This window comes from Peromyscus leucopus, chromosome 7 (genome assembly GCF_004664715.2).
Source record: "Peromyscus leucopus breed LL Stock chromosome 7, UCI_PerLeu_2.1, whole genome shotgun sequence".
Classification (NCBI taxonomy): domain Eukaryota; kingdom Metazoa; phylum Chordata; class Mammalia; order Rodentia; family Cricetidae; genus Peromyscus; species Peromyscus leucopus.
The window spans coordinates 6,925,130-6,943,788 of record NC_051069.1 but is presented as its reverse complement, the minus strand read 5'-3'; the positions used below and the strand labels follow the sequence as shown (position 1 = coordinate 6,943,788).

Sequence of the window (18,659 nt, the reverse complement as noted above, 5' to 3'; positions counted from 1 at the left end):
ATGGTTCAGTGGTAAAAGTGCTGGCTGTAAAAGCGCAAGGACCTGGTTTGTATCTTGGCACCCTTGCAGGGCAGGGAACAAGCCAGGTATGGCTGTGTGTGTGTGTGTGTGTGTGTGTGTGTGTGTGTGTGTTGCACACACCTGCAACCTCAGAGCTATGGAGTGAAGGAGAGAGACGGACTGACAGGGCTGCTGACTGTCAGGCTACCTCTAGGTTCACTGAGAGACCCTGTCTCAAGGGAATAAAGCAGAGTACTAGAGCAGGGCACCTGGCCTTCAAGTTTCTGCACAAGCGCGCGCGCGCGTGCGCATGCATATACACACACACACACACACAGAAACACACACACACAGACACACACATACAGACACACACACAGAAACACAGACACACACATACACAGACACACACAGACACACACACACAGACACACACACACAGAGAAACACAGACACACACACACAGACACACACACACTCCCCACCCCCCATGGTGCTCACCAAAACAAACCTGGCTTTAAACAGATGTGGTATGATAGCTCACACCTGTAATCCCCACACTCAGGAGACCAAGGAAGAAGGATTGCTGTGAATTTGAGATAGCCTGGGGTACAAAGTGAATTCAAGGCTCACTAGGCACAAAGATCCAGACTCAAAAGAAAAAAACAGACAAAATCTCCCAAACAGCAATTTAAAAAAAAAAAAAAAAAAAAAAAAGCTTCTTCCATGCTAGGCCTTGTCCCAATCTGAGAGCCTGGGAAAGTCACATGACCTCTCTTAGTCTTAGCTTCCTGTCTTCAAAATGGGGAAATTGGACAAGATAATCTTTCTCTGGGCTCTCCTTGAATTACAACACTCATAAGGCAAACAAGAGCTGATGAATAAAAATAAGTTATGCTTGCAGTTAGACAATGCAAGCTGGGCCCACTTACGAATCAGCTTTGTCTTTTTTCAGTGAAGGAAAAGGCTTTAGGACATTTGGCTTCAGGAAACAAGGCTGGCTGCTATACTGTCAAGAACAGAAAAGAACAGCAAGTTAGGAGGAAGGCATTAGGAAAGCCTTGGATCAGAAAGAATAAGAGACCTGACCTAGGTTGGGCAATGAAGGATTGCAACATAAAAGCAATGAGCTGGAAGGCATAAACTAGAATGGGAAACAAAGGGCAAAGGTTGGTGAACACACTTAAGATAGAACCCAAAATCTGAAGGCACAAAAGCTAACAGCACCCTTAACTGTTTCTCTTGTTTTCTAAACTAATGAGGAAAGTGGTAAATGAGCAAAGCATTTTGAAAGTGACAGAAGCTGATACCCAAACATTGCCAAAGCAGAGTGTAAAATAAAAAGCAACTGCTAAGGAAAAGGAAGATTGGGATTGCAAAATTCTAGACCCTAACCACTAGAGCTGACTTGAAGAAAATTTTAAATTAATGCCTCATCTGAAACTCCTGAACATACGCCCTGACAGTCAGCACAGATAGATCACTTCTGTCGCGTTTGTGAATTCCTTTTCTCTTGCCTGTCAGAGTGTGGACAAAAGCAGTGAGCTCAGGATACTCAGACAGGCGTCCTGCCTCCTCCTCCTCCTCCTCCTTCTCCCACCTCTCCTTCCATCCTTAACCTAACAACCTATCAATCAAGTCAAAAGCAAGGAAGCAGGCAGGAGCCAGGGGCTCCACATGTTTATTCCTCGACATTCCCTCCCCCATCTCTTCAGGAGTGTTCAACAATTCAGGGCAGCAATGGCTGCTAAGAGCCATCTCAGTCTCTCCAGTAAACTCTGCCAGGAAGATGTGGTGGAGCAAACATTAGATTCCCTGAGGGGAAGACACAGCCTCTCAGAACAGAAAATTCCTCAGTCACAATGCCAGACACTTATCTTCATAGAGAAAGCCCTGGGGTAGGTAATTTGAATATTCAACCCCTGATTAGCTAGTACTCAACAGGGGACAATTCTAACTAGTACCTCAGACTGGATCCTACTTGGAAAAGGGGGCAATTGGGGCTGGAGAGATAGCTCAGGGGTTAAGAGCATTTGCTGTTGTTGCAAAGAACCCAATTTCAGTTCCCAGAATCCACAGGGTGGCTAACAATTATCTATAATTCCAGTTCCAGAGAATTCATACCTCTTCTGGCCTCTCAGGGTGCTGAATACATGTACACAGACAAAACAGGCAAATTCAGGCAAACACCCATATACATAAAATAAAAATAAATAAATCTTGAAGGGAAAAAAAGACAGCAGAGGATGTGATGCCTTAGTCAAGATATCTTCCACATTTAGAGTTTCTCCTCTTCATGATAGCTCCCAGCTTGATTACATCACACATGTTTTGCTGTTTGGATTCTGTTGATTGTCCTTACAAAAAGTAACATTCCAAACCAGTTATATCAGAGGCAAGCCCATATTTCAGGGGGAAAAAATCTTGAAGAGGTTTCAAAGACTGTTTGCAAATTAAACTACAGCACTGATCAACCCTCCCTGAGCAGCTATTGTATGCAACACCCTGGGGTTCCAAGTTCTCAAAAGCTGATGCCCCCTGCAAAGCTCTCTGCTCTTTTTTTATCTACCTCTCCCTACCTTTGTGTTCAGAATCCAAGGCCCTGTGCATTCTGGCCAACAACCACTGCCCACTGAGCTACAACCCCAGACCCTGTCCTTTCTTTCACTTTGACTCCTCCCTTCTTTCCATTCCAGAAATGCTTTGTCCTTGCAGAGTGTGTTCATCTCCTAGCAACTTCCAAACATTTACTTAAATATTGTACTAACCAAAGACAATACAATAAAGCACCTTTGAGTAAGTGTGTCCAAACGGGGTTCCCGAGTACAAGGTAAGGATTTTTAGAAAACAGATTCAGCCTCAGCGGTTTATGTTAGTCATCTCAGCATGGCAGAGGCAGAGGAAGGAGGACTACCTCAAATTCAAAAACAGCCTGTCTAGCCGTGTGTGTGTGTGTGTGTGTGTGTGTGTGTGTGTGTGTGTGTGGTGGTGTACACCTTTAGTTCCAGCACTCTGGGGGCAGAGGCGGGCAGATCTCTCTCTGAGTTTGAGGCCAGCTTGGTTTACAAAGCAAGTTCCAGGACAGCCAGAGCAGGGCAACACAGAGAAACCCAGGGAGGTAGAAAAAATAGAGAGAGAGAGAGAGAGAGAGAGAGAGAGAGAGAGAGAGAGAGAGAGAGAGTCAACCAACCAAAAAAAGAACAGCTTGGTCTACATAGTAAGTTCCAGGCAAGACGTGGCTGCATAAGATCTGTACCAAAAGAAAAATCACAAACAAACAAACAAAAAAAAAGTAAACTTGTGCTTATGGTAACACTGGACTGTACAAAAAATTGTATGCTTCTCAAAATACTTCCCAGAAATTATTTTCTCCCAAAATATGAATCACTATCATTTTCCCTTTTATCTCTCATTTGACTGCCCCATTCTTAGTCTACCAGGGAGGTAAAGCTTACATCAAGTTACATTAAGGAGTAAAACTCGAGAGCACCAAGATATAACAGCTAAAGGTACAGTATCTTTCAGGCCATTTAGCTTAAAGATGGTCACCTAAACATTCTATGCACCTCTAAAAGAAAACAGATTCCATTTCTTCCTTAAAGAAAATCATGAACAAAGCTAAGCAATATTAATCCTTTCACCCACAGACCGAAACTGAATTTAGAAGATTCCAACACAAGTACTTTAAACGACGAGGAGGAGATGAAGACCACCCTCAGCAGCACCTTTCCACACAGGAGGACAATGATCGTGAACATGGATACATGGAGGGGACTTCCTGAAGCCAGATGTAGAGAACAGTCTAATAGGCCTGGAACAGTAGCAAGAACTCCTGGTACTCCCAGGCCTCTTTAAAACAGCATTATCCATCTGCACCCCAGAGAAAATGACAAATCACAGCCAGCACAGGATGAACCATGCCAATAACCAGCTGGAACTTGACTCTGCTGAGGTGGACTGCAGCATCTGCCACCCAAACACAGGCAGCCTCTCTGGCAGCTGCCACTGGCAAAAGGGAATCAACCATTGTGTTATGTAACTGGAAGAAATTCACAGCCCTGTTACCACAAGTGCCCAGATGTTGCTAAAAGACATCTACAGATGTGCCAAAGACAAAGACCAAAATACCTAGAGCAAAAAAAGCACAAGCTACCACTAAAATCGAGGCAATAAGAGGGCACCACCACCCAAATACATATATCCAGCCTTTATTTATTAACACTTACATATGGAAATAGGTATTCCCTGCTGCAGCTGATGTAATTACAGAGAAATCAATTTATGCCGCATCTGCTGCGATCAGCTGAATGCATAGGGTGAGCAGAGCAAAGCAGAAAATCAAGCGCCAAAGAACAGCTCATCAACAGGCCAGCTGCTTTGTAGGAAACTGTAGGCTGCTCAAGTTTGAGGCAGCCTGAGGTGACCCTAGACTGGAAACTATTCTACTATAGCCCTGCAAGCTTCATTTCCTGAAACATCAACTAAGATCACTTTCCTGGAGGGAGGGACTGGTCCTAATGCCTCCTGGGGCTGCAGGCACCTATGCTTCCAAGTCAAGCAGAAGGGAGGTATCATTAAACTATTTGGCAGCAATAAAACCACCAGGAGACTTTGATTTCCGATGGTTGCAGGAGATAACTGGCAGACAGCAATACTTTCAGGGGCCAAAGAATTTCTAGGCCAAACTTCTAAAGCTACCAGAGTAACTCCTAAGGCTGGATTAATGCTGATAGTAGACTCAGTGCACCCTGCCCCTTGTTTACTAGACTGGTATCTATAGCACTTTGTTTTTTGGTAGCTACCAATAGAACATTTAGCAGATATGCCATGACAATTAACTCTCTGTACTGCCAGAGACCCAGCAGTACCATTTATCCCACTAAGAACATCATTCAAGGGGCTGGAGAGATGGCCAAGCAGTTAAGAGCACTGTCTGTTCTTCCAGAGAACGGGGTTCAATTCCCAGCACCCACATGGAAGCTTACAACTGTCTGTGACTGCAGTTCCAGGGGATCTGATGCCAATGTAAGTAAAGTTAAATAAAAAAAAAAAAAAATCAGCTTAAACATGTAACCAAAAGTCTATTACATTTATCAACTATTATGATTCTGATAATAAAATTCCAGTCAAGCAAGAAATCACACAAAGATTTAACGTCAGCCTCTAACAACAAGTGTCTGACATGTGACAATAACAAGGTGTGAGAAAATTCTACCAAGTAGCTGACCCCCAAACAGAAATCCTATTCCAAGAGGTCTGAGCCTGCTGCAAATGACTCTGTAGGGAATCCTTTAATTTGGAACAAGAGCACATTATCATTACCAGCTGCTCTGACCTTGTAATTGGTCATTACCCACACACTAATGAGCCTCCCACAGAGTGCACACAACACTTGGCAGTTAGTCCAGGGCAGTTCTGACAAGCAGTGGGCAGCCAGACCTGGCCACCTCTTACCTTTTCAGACTTGACTTTCTTTAGTGGCCGACACTCATTCTCCCCTTCCTCTGGCTCCGGCTTAGTTCCCAAAGGATTGAGCGCTGCCCCAGGTTCAATAGCTATACTCCCAAGTGGTTCCACGGCTCCTGTATCCATCCCTGCACTTCCATCATACTGACCACCCCGTCCTCCCAAGGGCACTGGCTGGAGGACCCCAGGATCCTTTTCCGAACAAGTCCCCACACCTTCACTCCTCTCCTTCTTGCTCTTAGATGAGCTGTTCTCCTTCTCCTTTTTGGAGCCAGCCACACTGCGCGACGCCTTAGCAGCCTTCTCCGAGCCCTTGGGGCCCAGAGCAGCAGCCAGGCCTCCTGTGTTGGTGCCCTCTCCAGAGCGACCCTGCGCATCTTTCTTGTTTGCTGCTCCCTCACTTGGAGAGAACAAGGAAGTCCCTGGAGTGGGCTTGCTTGTGTCTTTGCCACTCTTATTCCTTTTGGATTTTGATTTGCCTTCCTTTCCTTGAGGACCTGGCACTGGGGTCACAAACTTGATGTTGTCTGGTAGTGTGGCCACAGCATTGGGAGCTGGTATCCCCACCTCCTTCGAGGCTGACATTTCCAGTTTCTGCTGGTCCTTTTCCAGATCGGCGTCCAGGTCAATGATGAGATTCCCTACTCCAATGTCCCATTCATCCCCACTGTCGTATGTCTCAACCGGGTTCGCATCCACTCCTTTCCCTCCGGAGGCTCCACTGCTCAAGGACATCTTAGAGTCAACGTCCCACCTCAAGATTCAAGGCTCTTCCTTGCCCCCAGCTTTCCTATTTTCAGCTTCAGCTATGTTCTCAGATCTGTCTCCTTGGTCAGTGCATGTCCAGTGGACACCATCATTGCTGGAAAAAAAAAATTTAAAAAGCTATTAAAGAAAACAATACAGGCAAGGAAATAGCCTGAAATAAACTCCCATACAAAACAGACCCTTTCTGTGTGGCTCTCATACAAGTTCAGCTGTATTTCCACCCATGCCACACTTGACCTAGAGAAGGTAATTCCCACTCGACCTCCACAGGGAAGCATACAGTATTTCTAGTTGGCCCTAGACTCTGGCGTTAACTAGTAGACCTACCTCCACAGCTGGCTCCCCCTTCCTGGAGGACTTAACTTCTTTCTGCTCCACTGTCAAACGGCAATTCTGTCTGAATCAGTACAGGCCCCAGCACATCACAGACTGAAGCTGCCTGCAACAACCCTGCTCACACCCCCTTTCTGCTGGCTGCTTGAATTATCAGTGACTCAGAACATGATCTAGCAAAAGCCTTAACAGCTCTCTACTAATAGGGCCAATTTCTCCTAAAAATAGTATACAGATTCTTTGTCATTGTGGCATTAAAGAAAAAAGCTTTATTATGGTTAAGGAAAAGGAAAAAAAAAAAAAAAGCAGAACTAAGGAAAATGCAAATTCAGTGTGTAACTGCAAACAGAGCAAACAACTCTCTGAGGGGACTCAACCTATGACTTGAGCCCAGAGATGTTACAAAGTCCTAATCAAACTCCAGGTTGGAAATCATGTCTACAAAGCAGGGTTCAATATAGCCTTTCTTGCTAAAATATTTAGAAAGAAAAATGTTTTCCTTGACTCTACTGAAAGCCTATCTCCCAAAAGTCTCCACTTTGTTATAGCAAGATTTGAAGAACTGACTGAAAAACACTAAGGCTTTACCCCACATGGAACAGAGATTGGCTTTAAAAGAATAATTTATGTCTCTCCACTGTCTTCTGGCTTAGGAGACCTAGAGAGAAACATCATCTAGAAAACCCAGCAACCAATGTGCACCATCCAGGTAGAAGTTTATGATAAAGTCAAAAGTTTGTTCTTGCATATTCATCTATGTACTATCTTTCTATATCTGTTTAGAAAAAACAAACAAACTTTTTAACACAATTGTGTATAAAGAGCAAGCCAGTTGTGTTGTGGAGCATCCTGGAAAGTGATTATGTAACAAGTAAATGACTCACACAGGACAAGGCAAGCTGTGACTTGCTACCTAGTCTGTCGTCGTAACAGTGTCTACAAAACTAGGATCCTTAGGCAAAAAAAAAAAAAAAAAAAAAAAAGCCATTCTAGAAGAATAGGGCTGTACCAAGTGAACACATATAAGTAACTGAGATTTTAAGCAAGAAGTAATATATCTTAATATGTAATTTAGCTTTAGATTTGAGAAGTAGACCCATTACCTAAGTAGAAAGTTTATTGTCAACAGTCATCAATTACTACTTATTAGCAAATATTAATTCTACATAAACCTTGCTTCCTATAGGATGAGCTAAAGAGTGGGAAACTAGGATGTAACAGCTAAGAGAAGAAAAGTTATCCCATTAAAGGTAAAGGAAATATAACCCCTGAAGAGTCAGAGAGATATGGATTTTCAAAGTGACCTAAGAATTCTAAAGAAATTTTTAGTGAACTATTTGGAATTTTTAATACTCAAGAAGACTTGGCTTTCAAGAGTAGTATAACAGATATTAATTCATTCACCTGACGTTCTTAAAACTTATTTCCTGTCGGGCAGTGATAACACCCACCTTTAATCCCAGCACTAAGGAGGCAGAGGCAGACAAATTTCTGAGTTTGAGGCCAGCCTGGTCTGCAGAGCTAGTTTTAGGACACCCAGGACTACACAGAGAAACCCTGTCTGGAAAAACCAAATACAAAACCCAACAACAACAACAACAACAAAAGACCCAAAACAAAAAAACTTATTCCCTAGGATGTACCAGGAATTAAACGAATGTTAGGAATATAACAACAAATCAGTGAACAAAGCAATAGAACTAGTATTAAAAGCAATCCTCCTGCAAGGGGCTAAGGGCATTTTTAGGAAAGGGAATGCTAAATTGAATTCCCACTACAGAATATTATTACAACACAGATCTTCCCCAACTGATAATGTATCACCTCTGCAATCTCTTTAATTGTTGCTAGGTTTAACATCTACTCCACATTAATTAAGAGTTTACTCACCATCTCCAGAGCTGTATTATTATTATTATTATTAGTGTACAATTTAGCCACTGAATGACCTCATGTTGTTTTACTCTTGGAAAACCACTATAACTTTCCTTAGATTTAAGAGACTTTTCTCTAGAAACAGGATGGTAATAAAGAGAGAGTGGAGAAGAGAAAAGAAAAGTACAAACATAAAATGACTGGGACTTGCTAACAGTTCTTTCTTCACTATCCTGGCTGACTTGTGTAAGAGCAGGATAAAGTATGCCAATAAGGAAGAAAAGCATTAAGAAGGCAACAGTCTGAAATGAAAAGATGTAACTTAGTTGAAAGGACAAAAGGACATACCACTATGGGAGAGGGTGGTAAAGCTTACACACAAAGAAAGGAAGATGCACGTAAACGAAATTCAGTACCAATTAAAACCAGAGCAATCAAAAAAGCACAAAGATGAATCTATGCAATAAGCATGCAAAGTTATTTTTCCAGAATACAAAGAGAATGAACAATAGAGAGAAAATAATAAAGGAAACAGATGTCATTTAGTACTGCTGAAGAGACTAAAATAAATGGGAGAAAAGTAACCTATCAAAGGCAAAATACAGGAATAACACCTTGAGTAGAACAAAGACCTTGCATGCAGACTGAAAATGGTCACTAAATGTTTAGCAAATTCATTTATTTAGAGACAGAATCTTAAGCACCCCAAGATGGCTTCAAATTCGATATGTAACTGAAGATAGCCTTTAACTCCTGATCCTCATGCCTCTGCCTTCCCATGGCTGGGATGTCAAGCATGTACCACCACACTTCATTTTCTTATTTTGTTTTGTTTTTGAGACTGGATCTGCTTATGTTGCCCAGGCTGACTATGAGCCTCCTGTCCCAGTCTCCAGAACATTTGGAATTTTACAGGCATGTGACCACCATATCTGACTTTATGAAATCAATGGTTTTGAAAAAAGGAAAAAACAGCCAGGCAGTGGTATTTCATGCTTTTAATGCTAGAACTTGGGAGGCAGTGGCAGGCAGATTTCTATGAGTCAGAGCGAATTCCAGGACAGCCAAGGTCACACAGAGAAACCCTGTCTTGAAACAGCCCCCGCCTCCATCCCCGCCCCCCCCCAAAAGACCAGCATGGGTTACAATAGATATATATGGTCTTAAAAATAAACAACAAAAAGGGGATGGGAGAGAAGGGAAAGAAATCTACAGAACTTTGAATAGAAAATGTTAGGTAAGATAATCTTTTACTGGAAGCTGTAACAAAATAAATAAATCTCTATTTTTTTCAAGACAAGGTTTCTCTGTGTAGCCCTGGCTGTCCCTAGAACTGCCCGCCTCTGCCTGGAATTGAAGGGATGCACCACCACACCTGGCTGTAAAAATAAATCCTTTTAAAAATCTTATACTACTGGATCGGTTGGCAAAGCTACTTGAGAGGATGAGGCAGGAAGCTCACAAGTTTGACAACTGCCTGGACTAGAGTTAAGTTCAAGACCAGTTTGTGCATCCTAGTGAGAATCTATCTTTTTTTTTTTTTTTTTTTTTTTTTTTGGTTTTTCGAGACAGGGTTTCTCTTGTGTAGCTTTGCGCCTTTCCTGGAACTCACTTGGTAGCCCAGGCTGGCCTCGAACTCACAGAGATCCGCCTGCCTCTGCCTCCCAAGTGCTGGGATTAAAGGCGTGCGCCACCACCGCAGCACAAAAAAAAAAACACGAGACACCTTACCGCCCGAGCCCGTGCAGGCTGTCGCACAGAGATCTGCTATGCTTAAACAGTAACAAAAACATTTTTTAAGTGGGAAAATAATTTTATTTAATTAATTAATTTATTTTACATACCAACCACAGTTTCCCCTCTCTTCTCTCCTCCCATTCCCTCCCCACATCAAGACATTTTTAAAAAGGAAATCAGTTGGGCCAAATGTTCAGGGTCCTAGTTTCAATCTCAGTGCTGACAAAACAAACAAAAATTATATAAGGTTTTATGTTAAGTTGTTTTTAATGTTTCAAAACAGTTTGCTTTCATTTTTTAAAAGATTTATTTATGTATATTGATGTTTTGCCTGTGTGTGTGTGCACACATGCGCATGCACGGCGCCAAATGCATGCAGTGCACACAGAGGCCAGAAGAGGGCACTGGATTCCCTGAAACTGGCACTATGGATGTTTGTGGGTATTGAGAACTGAATCTGGGTCCTCTACAAGAGTACCAAGTATTCTTAACCACTGAGCCTTCTCTATAGCCCTGTTTTCAATTATTTAAGAATACACACATATACATATACATACATATCTATCTATCTTGTCAGAAATTACATAGAACACTAAAATCAGTTCCATAAATGTAAACAATTCTTATAAATACAAATACTATATTATATAATTTGAAGAAAGATTCCATATAAATACTAAAAGTTATCTTTACCTATTAAAAAGTTATTTTTCTTCTAGAAAACTATAATTTCTGAATGTCCAGAATATAAAATAAAGACATATTCCAAGGAATGATTTCTAGTGGTCCTGATGTTCTTTTAGAGAGCTCTTGTCCTATTTTTGACAATAAAAAATTGCATAAGCATTACATTATTTCAACCAGGTGACTTTTCAGAAACCCAGCTTTCAAAACTCAGCAGGCTTCATAGTAACTTTGGTGGTACATTTCAAAATATACACTGTAAAATTGCCAACGATTCTTTAATTAGCCTTGGCCACAGCAGCCAAACCATTTCCCATCTGTTCCCTACAGCATCCCTGGCTTTATACAGCTAATAATCAGCTCTGACAGGTCATTGCAGAGATGTTTAACCTTAGGAGGTAGGATAACTATCAAGCTGGCTGGAAATGAAAAGCAGTGACTTCTTGCTTCCATGGATGAAAAAATGCAGAATCAAGACAACCAGTACCTTATAGAGAGACTGTCTCAAAGCCCGTACAAACTTCTGTGACTGTTTTCCTTGCTTCTCTTCTAATTGTACTCCATTTCCCTATTTAGGATCCTCTGATCCTCTGATATCACCTGTCCACATGACTTGTCAGTGTGTGTCATCTGTGCTGTTTCTGCACATATCACCAAGAAACTCCTCTCTGCATGGCTCTGGCTAAAGGACCAAGAAGGTCATAACAACCACTCTTCAATCTCTATACCCACCCAAAGCTCATAACTTAAGTCCAGATCTCCATTTCCTATTTGGAACCCAAATACAGCTCTTGGCCTAACAGCTCAGAGATAAATTCATAAACCACACACTTTAGGTTATCAACTGCATGTTTTGAGGATATCTGTCACGGGTCATACTGTTTGTCTACCACAGGAATAAATCAGATCTGTCTCCTAGAAGGGTAAAACTGATAAGAGTAGTTCACTGCTCTTGTCCAGAAGGCAAATTGACTACTTAAGCCATACTTACATATAAGCATAATGAGAGTACTTCTCTTTCTAGCCAGATAGAGCTCTATAGCACCCTAGAAGGATTCAAAGAGAGGGTTCTTTTCCTTGTTAACTACTCACACACAATCCAGTCTAGGCAGAAAATAAAGCATACAGTGCTACCCTCTCTTCTTTCTAGGGCTTTAAATAATTTTTCTCAATTTATTTTTATTTTATGTGCATGTATGTTTTGCCTGCATTTATGTCTGTGCGACAGTGTCAGATCTTGGAGTTACAGACAGGTGTGAACTGCCATGCAGGTGCTGGGAATTGAACCTGGGTCCTCTGGAAGAGCAGTCAGTGCTCTTAACTGCTGAGCCATCTCTCCAGGCCCCTAGATAAATTTTCTTACAGACTTTGACCTAGACAAGTGACAGCTGCATTTTAGTGTACATAGTTTTCTTACAAAACTCATGTCACACACATATAGCAGCAGTCAGGGCCACCTAGCAAGGCACTCTTCTCCAAAAATAACGCTATATTCACTTCTGGTTAACATAGTTAAAAAAACAAACAAACTGAATTGAGAATCAGGAGGTGTGATTTCAGGGGCTGGAGAGATGGCTCTGCACAATACATACTGTTCTACCACAGGACCCCGAGTTCAGTTCCCAGTACTCACACTGGTAAGCTCATAAACAGCTGTACCACTAGCTCCAAGAGATCCAAAACCTTCTTTTGGTCTGTGTAGGCCCTCTCACACATGTGGCATACAAAGATATGTACACATAAATAAAAAATATCTTTTTAAAAAGAGAAATATGATTTCAGAACTTGAATTTCCACTGACATTAAGCAAACTTCATCATTAAATATTAATTTTTCTTATATGAAATGGGAGAAAAATCCACCATGTGCTAAGCATATTCTGAAAACATAAAACTAAAAAAGTAAGACAATTCAAAACTATCAATGACTGAATATCATAAAGTCCTGGTGTCTGAACATGCAGAGGACTATTTTATGGTTATACTTCATTACTTCATTAGTCAACTAGCCCCCCCCCCCATATTTATTTATTTATTTTGTGAGTAGTATCTCACTATTTAGCCCATGCTGGCCTGGAACTTAGAACAGGTTTATCTTTGCCTCCCCAGTGCTGGGAATCAAAGGCATGTGCCACTATGCCCTACTTTTTTTTGTTTTGTTTTGTTTTTTTTTTTTTTCATCCTTTAACTGTTTATTGTATAATATAAAACTACAAAAGACCGCTCATTTCCATGTACATTTAAATCTGTCCAATTGTTTAGAACACAGCCTGAATGAACCTACATTGAACACAGCCCTCTGGGTTCTGATGTGACATCTGTAATATTGCATAGAGAAGGCACAGCTCAGGTCTGTGGGGAAGGGTCACACCTCCTTTCGATAAAAAGCCTTCCTCAGAATCCATGCACCCAGCATGTCCCTATGGACACTTTCCACACTTCAGTTGTACATACGGACTACTTTTCCCTTCCAAATTCCCCCAAAAAAGTCCAAAAATTGTATTGGCTTTGTCTGCAAGAGCATTTGATCCTGGCTAATTTTCAGGAACCATAAACATAAGGTCTTACTGGTACTAGGCTTGCCTTGAACTCAAGATCCTCCTGCTTCCTGTGTACTTAGATTATAAGAATATGCTACCTTACTTAGCTATAGGTCATCTACAGCATTTTAAAAAAGTAAAAAGCAGGGTGGTGGCGCATGAATTTAATCTGAGCACTCAGAAGGCAGAGGTAGCTGGATCTCTATGAGTTTCAGGCCAGCCTGGTCTAGAGTGAGTTCCAGGACAGCCAAAGCTGTTACACAGAAAAACCCTATCTTGAAAAACTAGAATTAGGCCGGGCGTTGGTGGCGCACGCCTTTAATCCCAGCACTCGGAAGGCAGAGCCAGGCGGATCTCTGTGAGTTCGAGGCCAGCCTGGACTACCAAGTGAGTCCCAGGAAAGGCGCAAAGCTACACAGAGAAACCCTGTCTTGAAAAACCAAAAAAAAAAAAAAAAAAAGAAAAAGAAAAACTAGAATTAATAAACAAATTAAAAAAATAAAGAAAAAAATTATAAAATTGTTTTAAAACAAATTAAATTACAGATTGTATTGATAGCCATTTGAGTCCTATGAAGGGAAATGACAATCATTTCTTCTTCTACAGACCGATACATGTTCTCCTTTTAAAGAATTCCTAGCCAGCTGGGATGTAACTCAGTTGTTACTATAATGCTTGCCCTTAGGTTTCAGTAACCTAATGGTTAAAGCATAGGCCTTCAAGAACTGAGTTCAGTTTCTAGCACCCCATGAACTGAGTATTGTAATCAACACTTGGGAGGTAGAGGCAGGAAGACCAGAAGTTCAAGATCATCCTCAGGAGGTGGAGGTGGACATTTCTTCAGTGGTATAGCCACTGGTAAGTTGTCCGTTCCTCCCTAAATGACCCCTAACCGATGCTCATATAAGTCACCTTAATTAAATTCCTTGGTTCACAAAAAGAGCCAAAGAAGAAAAAAAAGGACATCAAAGTAAAAGGGGAATAGGAAAGGGGTCAACAAAGTGGGAGGGGAGGCAAAAGGTAAGTAGGTATAAATATAAACACATTTTATATATATGAAACCGATTGCATATTTAATATATGCTAATAAAATAACAACCCCACACTATTCCTAACTCCAGATGTGACTCAGAAGACCTTTTTACTATAATCACTGACAGGTTCTATCCTGTTTCAAAATCTTTCAGGCCCAGGCTAGGGGCACAGCTTGGTAATGGAGTACTTTAACTATTATGCATAGGGCTCTGGGTTCAATTCCCAGCACCTCAAAATAAAAATCTCTCAGGTTCAATGTACAAAGTTCATGGTTTTAACACATCTGGACTCTCTCACCAAGCTCTTCCAACCCACTAGATTGTCGACCTAACATGATAGGCCTTCAAATAAAAACTGTATGAAGTTCAATATGGGTATGTGCATAGAGAACTTAAAATAAATCAATGGGATGCAATGAAGTTGCTGAGAAGGGTATCACATTATGTTATTTTCCCTGAATTCCAGATGCTGCACTGAAACCACACCACCTCAGGTAGCCTGCGGTAAGGATAGCACAACATGTAAACCATCCTGAGTTTATTCAGAGGGAAGAGTAAGGCATCTCCCTCTCCACCTGCCACACTTCAGGAGAACTTACTAATCAATTGGATTTCCCTTTAAGTCTCTTCCTTACATTACACTAATGTATTACATTAATTACTATAACAAAGGAACTGTGTCATCTCCTCAAGTAACATAGCTCTCTGCCATATATCACCAATGAAGTTAGATTTAAAAAAATATACTAGTTGGGCGTTGGTGGCATACACCTTTAATCCCAGCACTGGGGAGGCAGAGGCAGGTGGATCTCTGTGAGTTCGAGGCCAGCCTGGTCTACAAAGCAAGTTCCAGGAAAGGTGCAAAGCTACACAGAGAAACCCTGTCTAGAAAAACCATTAAAAAAAAAAAATACACTAACTATACCAATTTGAAAAGACAGATCCAATCAACTGGGCTCATCTGACCATGTGTCATATAAGGACAGCAGAGTAAAATTGTAGTACCTCTGTCTCCAAGTCTTTCTAAGCTGCAGCTCATGAATAGCTTTATGGTCCTTACAAGCTTCTATTCTCAGACAAAGATTATGAGGCTTGACCTGTTTCATTTCGCACGAGCAACTGACATTTCCACCAGGACAAAGCTATTCAACAGAGCTCAGGTACAGATCCGCGGTTGTTTGTCAATATCATTTTGTGCCAGGATAAGTATCCACACAAGATAAACAGTATACTAAACTGTAAAAAATTCAGTCTCAATTCTCCAGAGATTTACTTGGTGAAATTGACCCATATAGGAAAGGTTTATCAAGACCTGTAAGTAGGCCAAAAAGCAGAAGGCAAAGGTTATCTGAAATAACAACAACAAAAACCTTTGCTACTCTGCTTCTGTTGTAATTAAAGGGGCTACATAGCCCTTTATATTTTCCTCAAAGAAAAAAAATGGTGTTATTATTATTATTGGACGTAGGAGGGAGCTAGGCTCAGTAGCAGAGTACTTGTCCCACTGGATGGGACATGGATAAGGCCCTGAATTCCAGCTCCAACACCACGGATGGGGGAGGAAGGCATGATAGTACATGCATATAATCTAGGCACTTGGGTAGCTGAGACCAGAGGATCACAAACTGGAAGTCAGCCTTGGCTTCATAACAAGTTCCAGGGTAACTAGGACACATGGTAAGACTCTGTCACAAAACAAACCACACCAACAACAACCCGTTGTGGGAAGAGTACAAAACAAAGTAGGTTCTAGGCTTCTCAAAATGTTTAATTGTTCTTTAGTATTTTGTTAACTTTCTGCTTCATCTATGCATACTTGCTTCTAAAACCAGATGTTCTAAACATAACCAACTCATGTGAACCCCCATGTAGAGATAGTTCTTTGACCTACAAGAGGTTATAGCCCAATAAAGCCACCCAAAATTGATAATCTCCTCATGACCAAAATACATTTAGTATGCTTCATCTTCAGGCTGAATATGAAGGCTTAAAACACAATATACCTGCCGGGCAGTGGTGGCGCACGCTTTTAATCCCAGCGCTCAGGAGGCAGAGCCAGGTGGATCTCTGTGAGTTCGAGGACAGCCTGGTCTACAGAGTGAGATCCAGGACAGGCACCAAAACTTCAGAGAAACTCTGTCTCGAAAAAACAAAAAAAAAAAAAAAAAAAAAAAAAAAAAAAAAAAAAAAAAAAAGAAAAAGAAAAAAGAAAAGATAAAACACCCCACAATATACCAATAAAGTACAACTGTTTAGTACCATGACTGAGTGGCTACTGAGAGCTGCTGCAACCCCCCACCCCCCACTCCCACCCCACCAGCAGTTTCCTGAAAATCCTTAGAGTAGTGGACCACATACTGCCAGTCCAAATAGAGATAAACATCAAAATCAGACTCTGAAATATAGTTTGCTTCCTTTCTCACTTTTTAAAAAATCTTTTGTTTGTTTTTTGAAACAGGATTTCTCTGTGTAACAGCCCTGGCTGTCCTGGAACTTGCTTTGTAGACCAGGCTGGCCTTTAACTCAGATTAGCTGGCCTCTGCCTTCCAAGTGCTGGGATTAAAGGCGTATGCCACCACCATCTGGCACTTTCTAACTTTTAAAATAGAGTCTGGAATATGGCTCCTATTAAATTTCTCAAAATTTATAATTTATGATAATTTCTCATAATCATAAAGTCAAAAAGTTCTAACTTAACCAATTAAAAATTGAAGACTGGCTGTATATACTTTTTAAAAAAATGGTGGCATATGACTAATCTCAGAAGCAGGTAATGTCTGAATTCTAGACCAACCTAATCTACATAAGCCAGCCAAGGTTACACAGATAGAACCTGCCTCAAATAAATAAATAAATAAATAAATAAAATTGGAATTAGAGGATGGATACATGGCTCAACAGTTAAGAGTGCTTACTTGCTGGACTGTTCCCAATACCCACATGTTGGCTCACAACTGTCTGTAATTCCAGTTCCAGGGGATCTAATGCCCTTTTCTGGCCTCTGTGGGCTCTTGCATGCACATGGTATACATAAACTCATGCAAGCAAACACACATACACATAACAATTTTTTGTAAAGGAAAGAAAAAATAATTTTTAAGTTAGCATACAAAGGAATAGACATATACTTAAATATACAATAAATATAAAAATTCTATCAGACTTAACAGCATACATTTGTCAAACTTGTCATGTCTGGAAGGTCAACACTGAAAGGGAAGAAGCATGAGCAAACTCTGTAGAGTACTAGGAAAGTCCTACACAGGGTATTGATTTGTGGTTATGTGGCTAAACAAAAAATGTACACAAGATTTGTGCATTTTGCAGGCATGGTGGTGTTCGTCTTTAATCCAAACACTCAGAGAGGCTGAACTCTGAATTCAAGACCAGAACTACATAGTCTGGACTACATAGCAGTTTCCAACCAACCAGGGCTACTTAGTGAGACTGTTTCAGACTAATGAACAAGTAAAGATAGATAGCTTTGTGCATGTATATCTGGGGTGGGTGGACTGGAGAGATGGTTCAATAGTTAAGAGCATTTGGCTGCTCTTCCAAAGGACCCAGGCTCAGTTCCCATCACCCACATAGCAGCTAACAACTGTCCATAACTCTAGTTCCAATGGATCCAACTCCTTCACACAGACATACTTGCAGGCCAAATGCCATAAGAATTAAATGAATAAATAAAGATTTTAAAAATAGGGCTGGAGAGATGGCTCAGAGGTTAAGAACACCGGCTGCACTTCCAGAGGTTCTGAGTTCAATTCCCAGCACCCACATGGTGGCTCACAGCCATCCGTAATGAGATCTGGTGCCCTCTTCTGTATACATAATAAATAAATAAATCTTTAAAAAAAAAAAAAAAAAAGTAAAAATAACTCAGTGATAGGAGTGCCTCGCATATGCGATATTCTAGTGACAGGGTAGGTGGGGACCCTCCCCAAGTCTGAAGCAGTAGCTGGGGCTCAAAAACCCTGGGTGCAAAGTCACCTGGATCTTCCCAACAGCAAACATAGGCAAACAGAGCTGCAAACCTTCTGACAGCCAGGTGCCCACTCCCTGCAGCTGCACAAAACATCCTGGCTGGAATGGAACCAATGCAGGATTCCCCACCCCCATCACCAATGCAGCAGGCTATGCTTGATAGCCTGAAACAACTGGACTGCTGTGGGTAGAGAGTGCAACTGTTGCAAGCAGCTGAGAATGAAGGCTCCAGCAGC

General features: G+C 41.3%; 1 protein-coding gene across 1 annotated transcript in view; it reads right to left on the bottom strand.

The window, feature by feature from the left end:
• The window catches only part of Znf609 (zinc finger protein 609), a 152,966-nt gene that overhangs the window by 111,910 nt on the left and 22,397 nt on the right, over positions 1–18,659 (bottom strand). The window contains 1 exon segment of the mRNA XM_028866506.2: positions 5,455–6,328. Within this exon segment, the coding sequence (XP_028722339.1) occupies positions 5,455–6,201 (747 nt within the window). The 5' untranslated portion in view covers positions 6,202–6,328.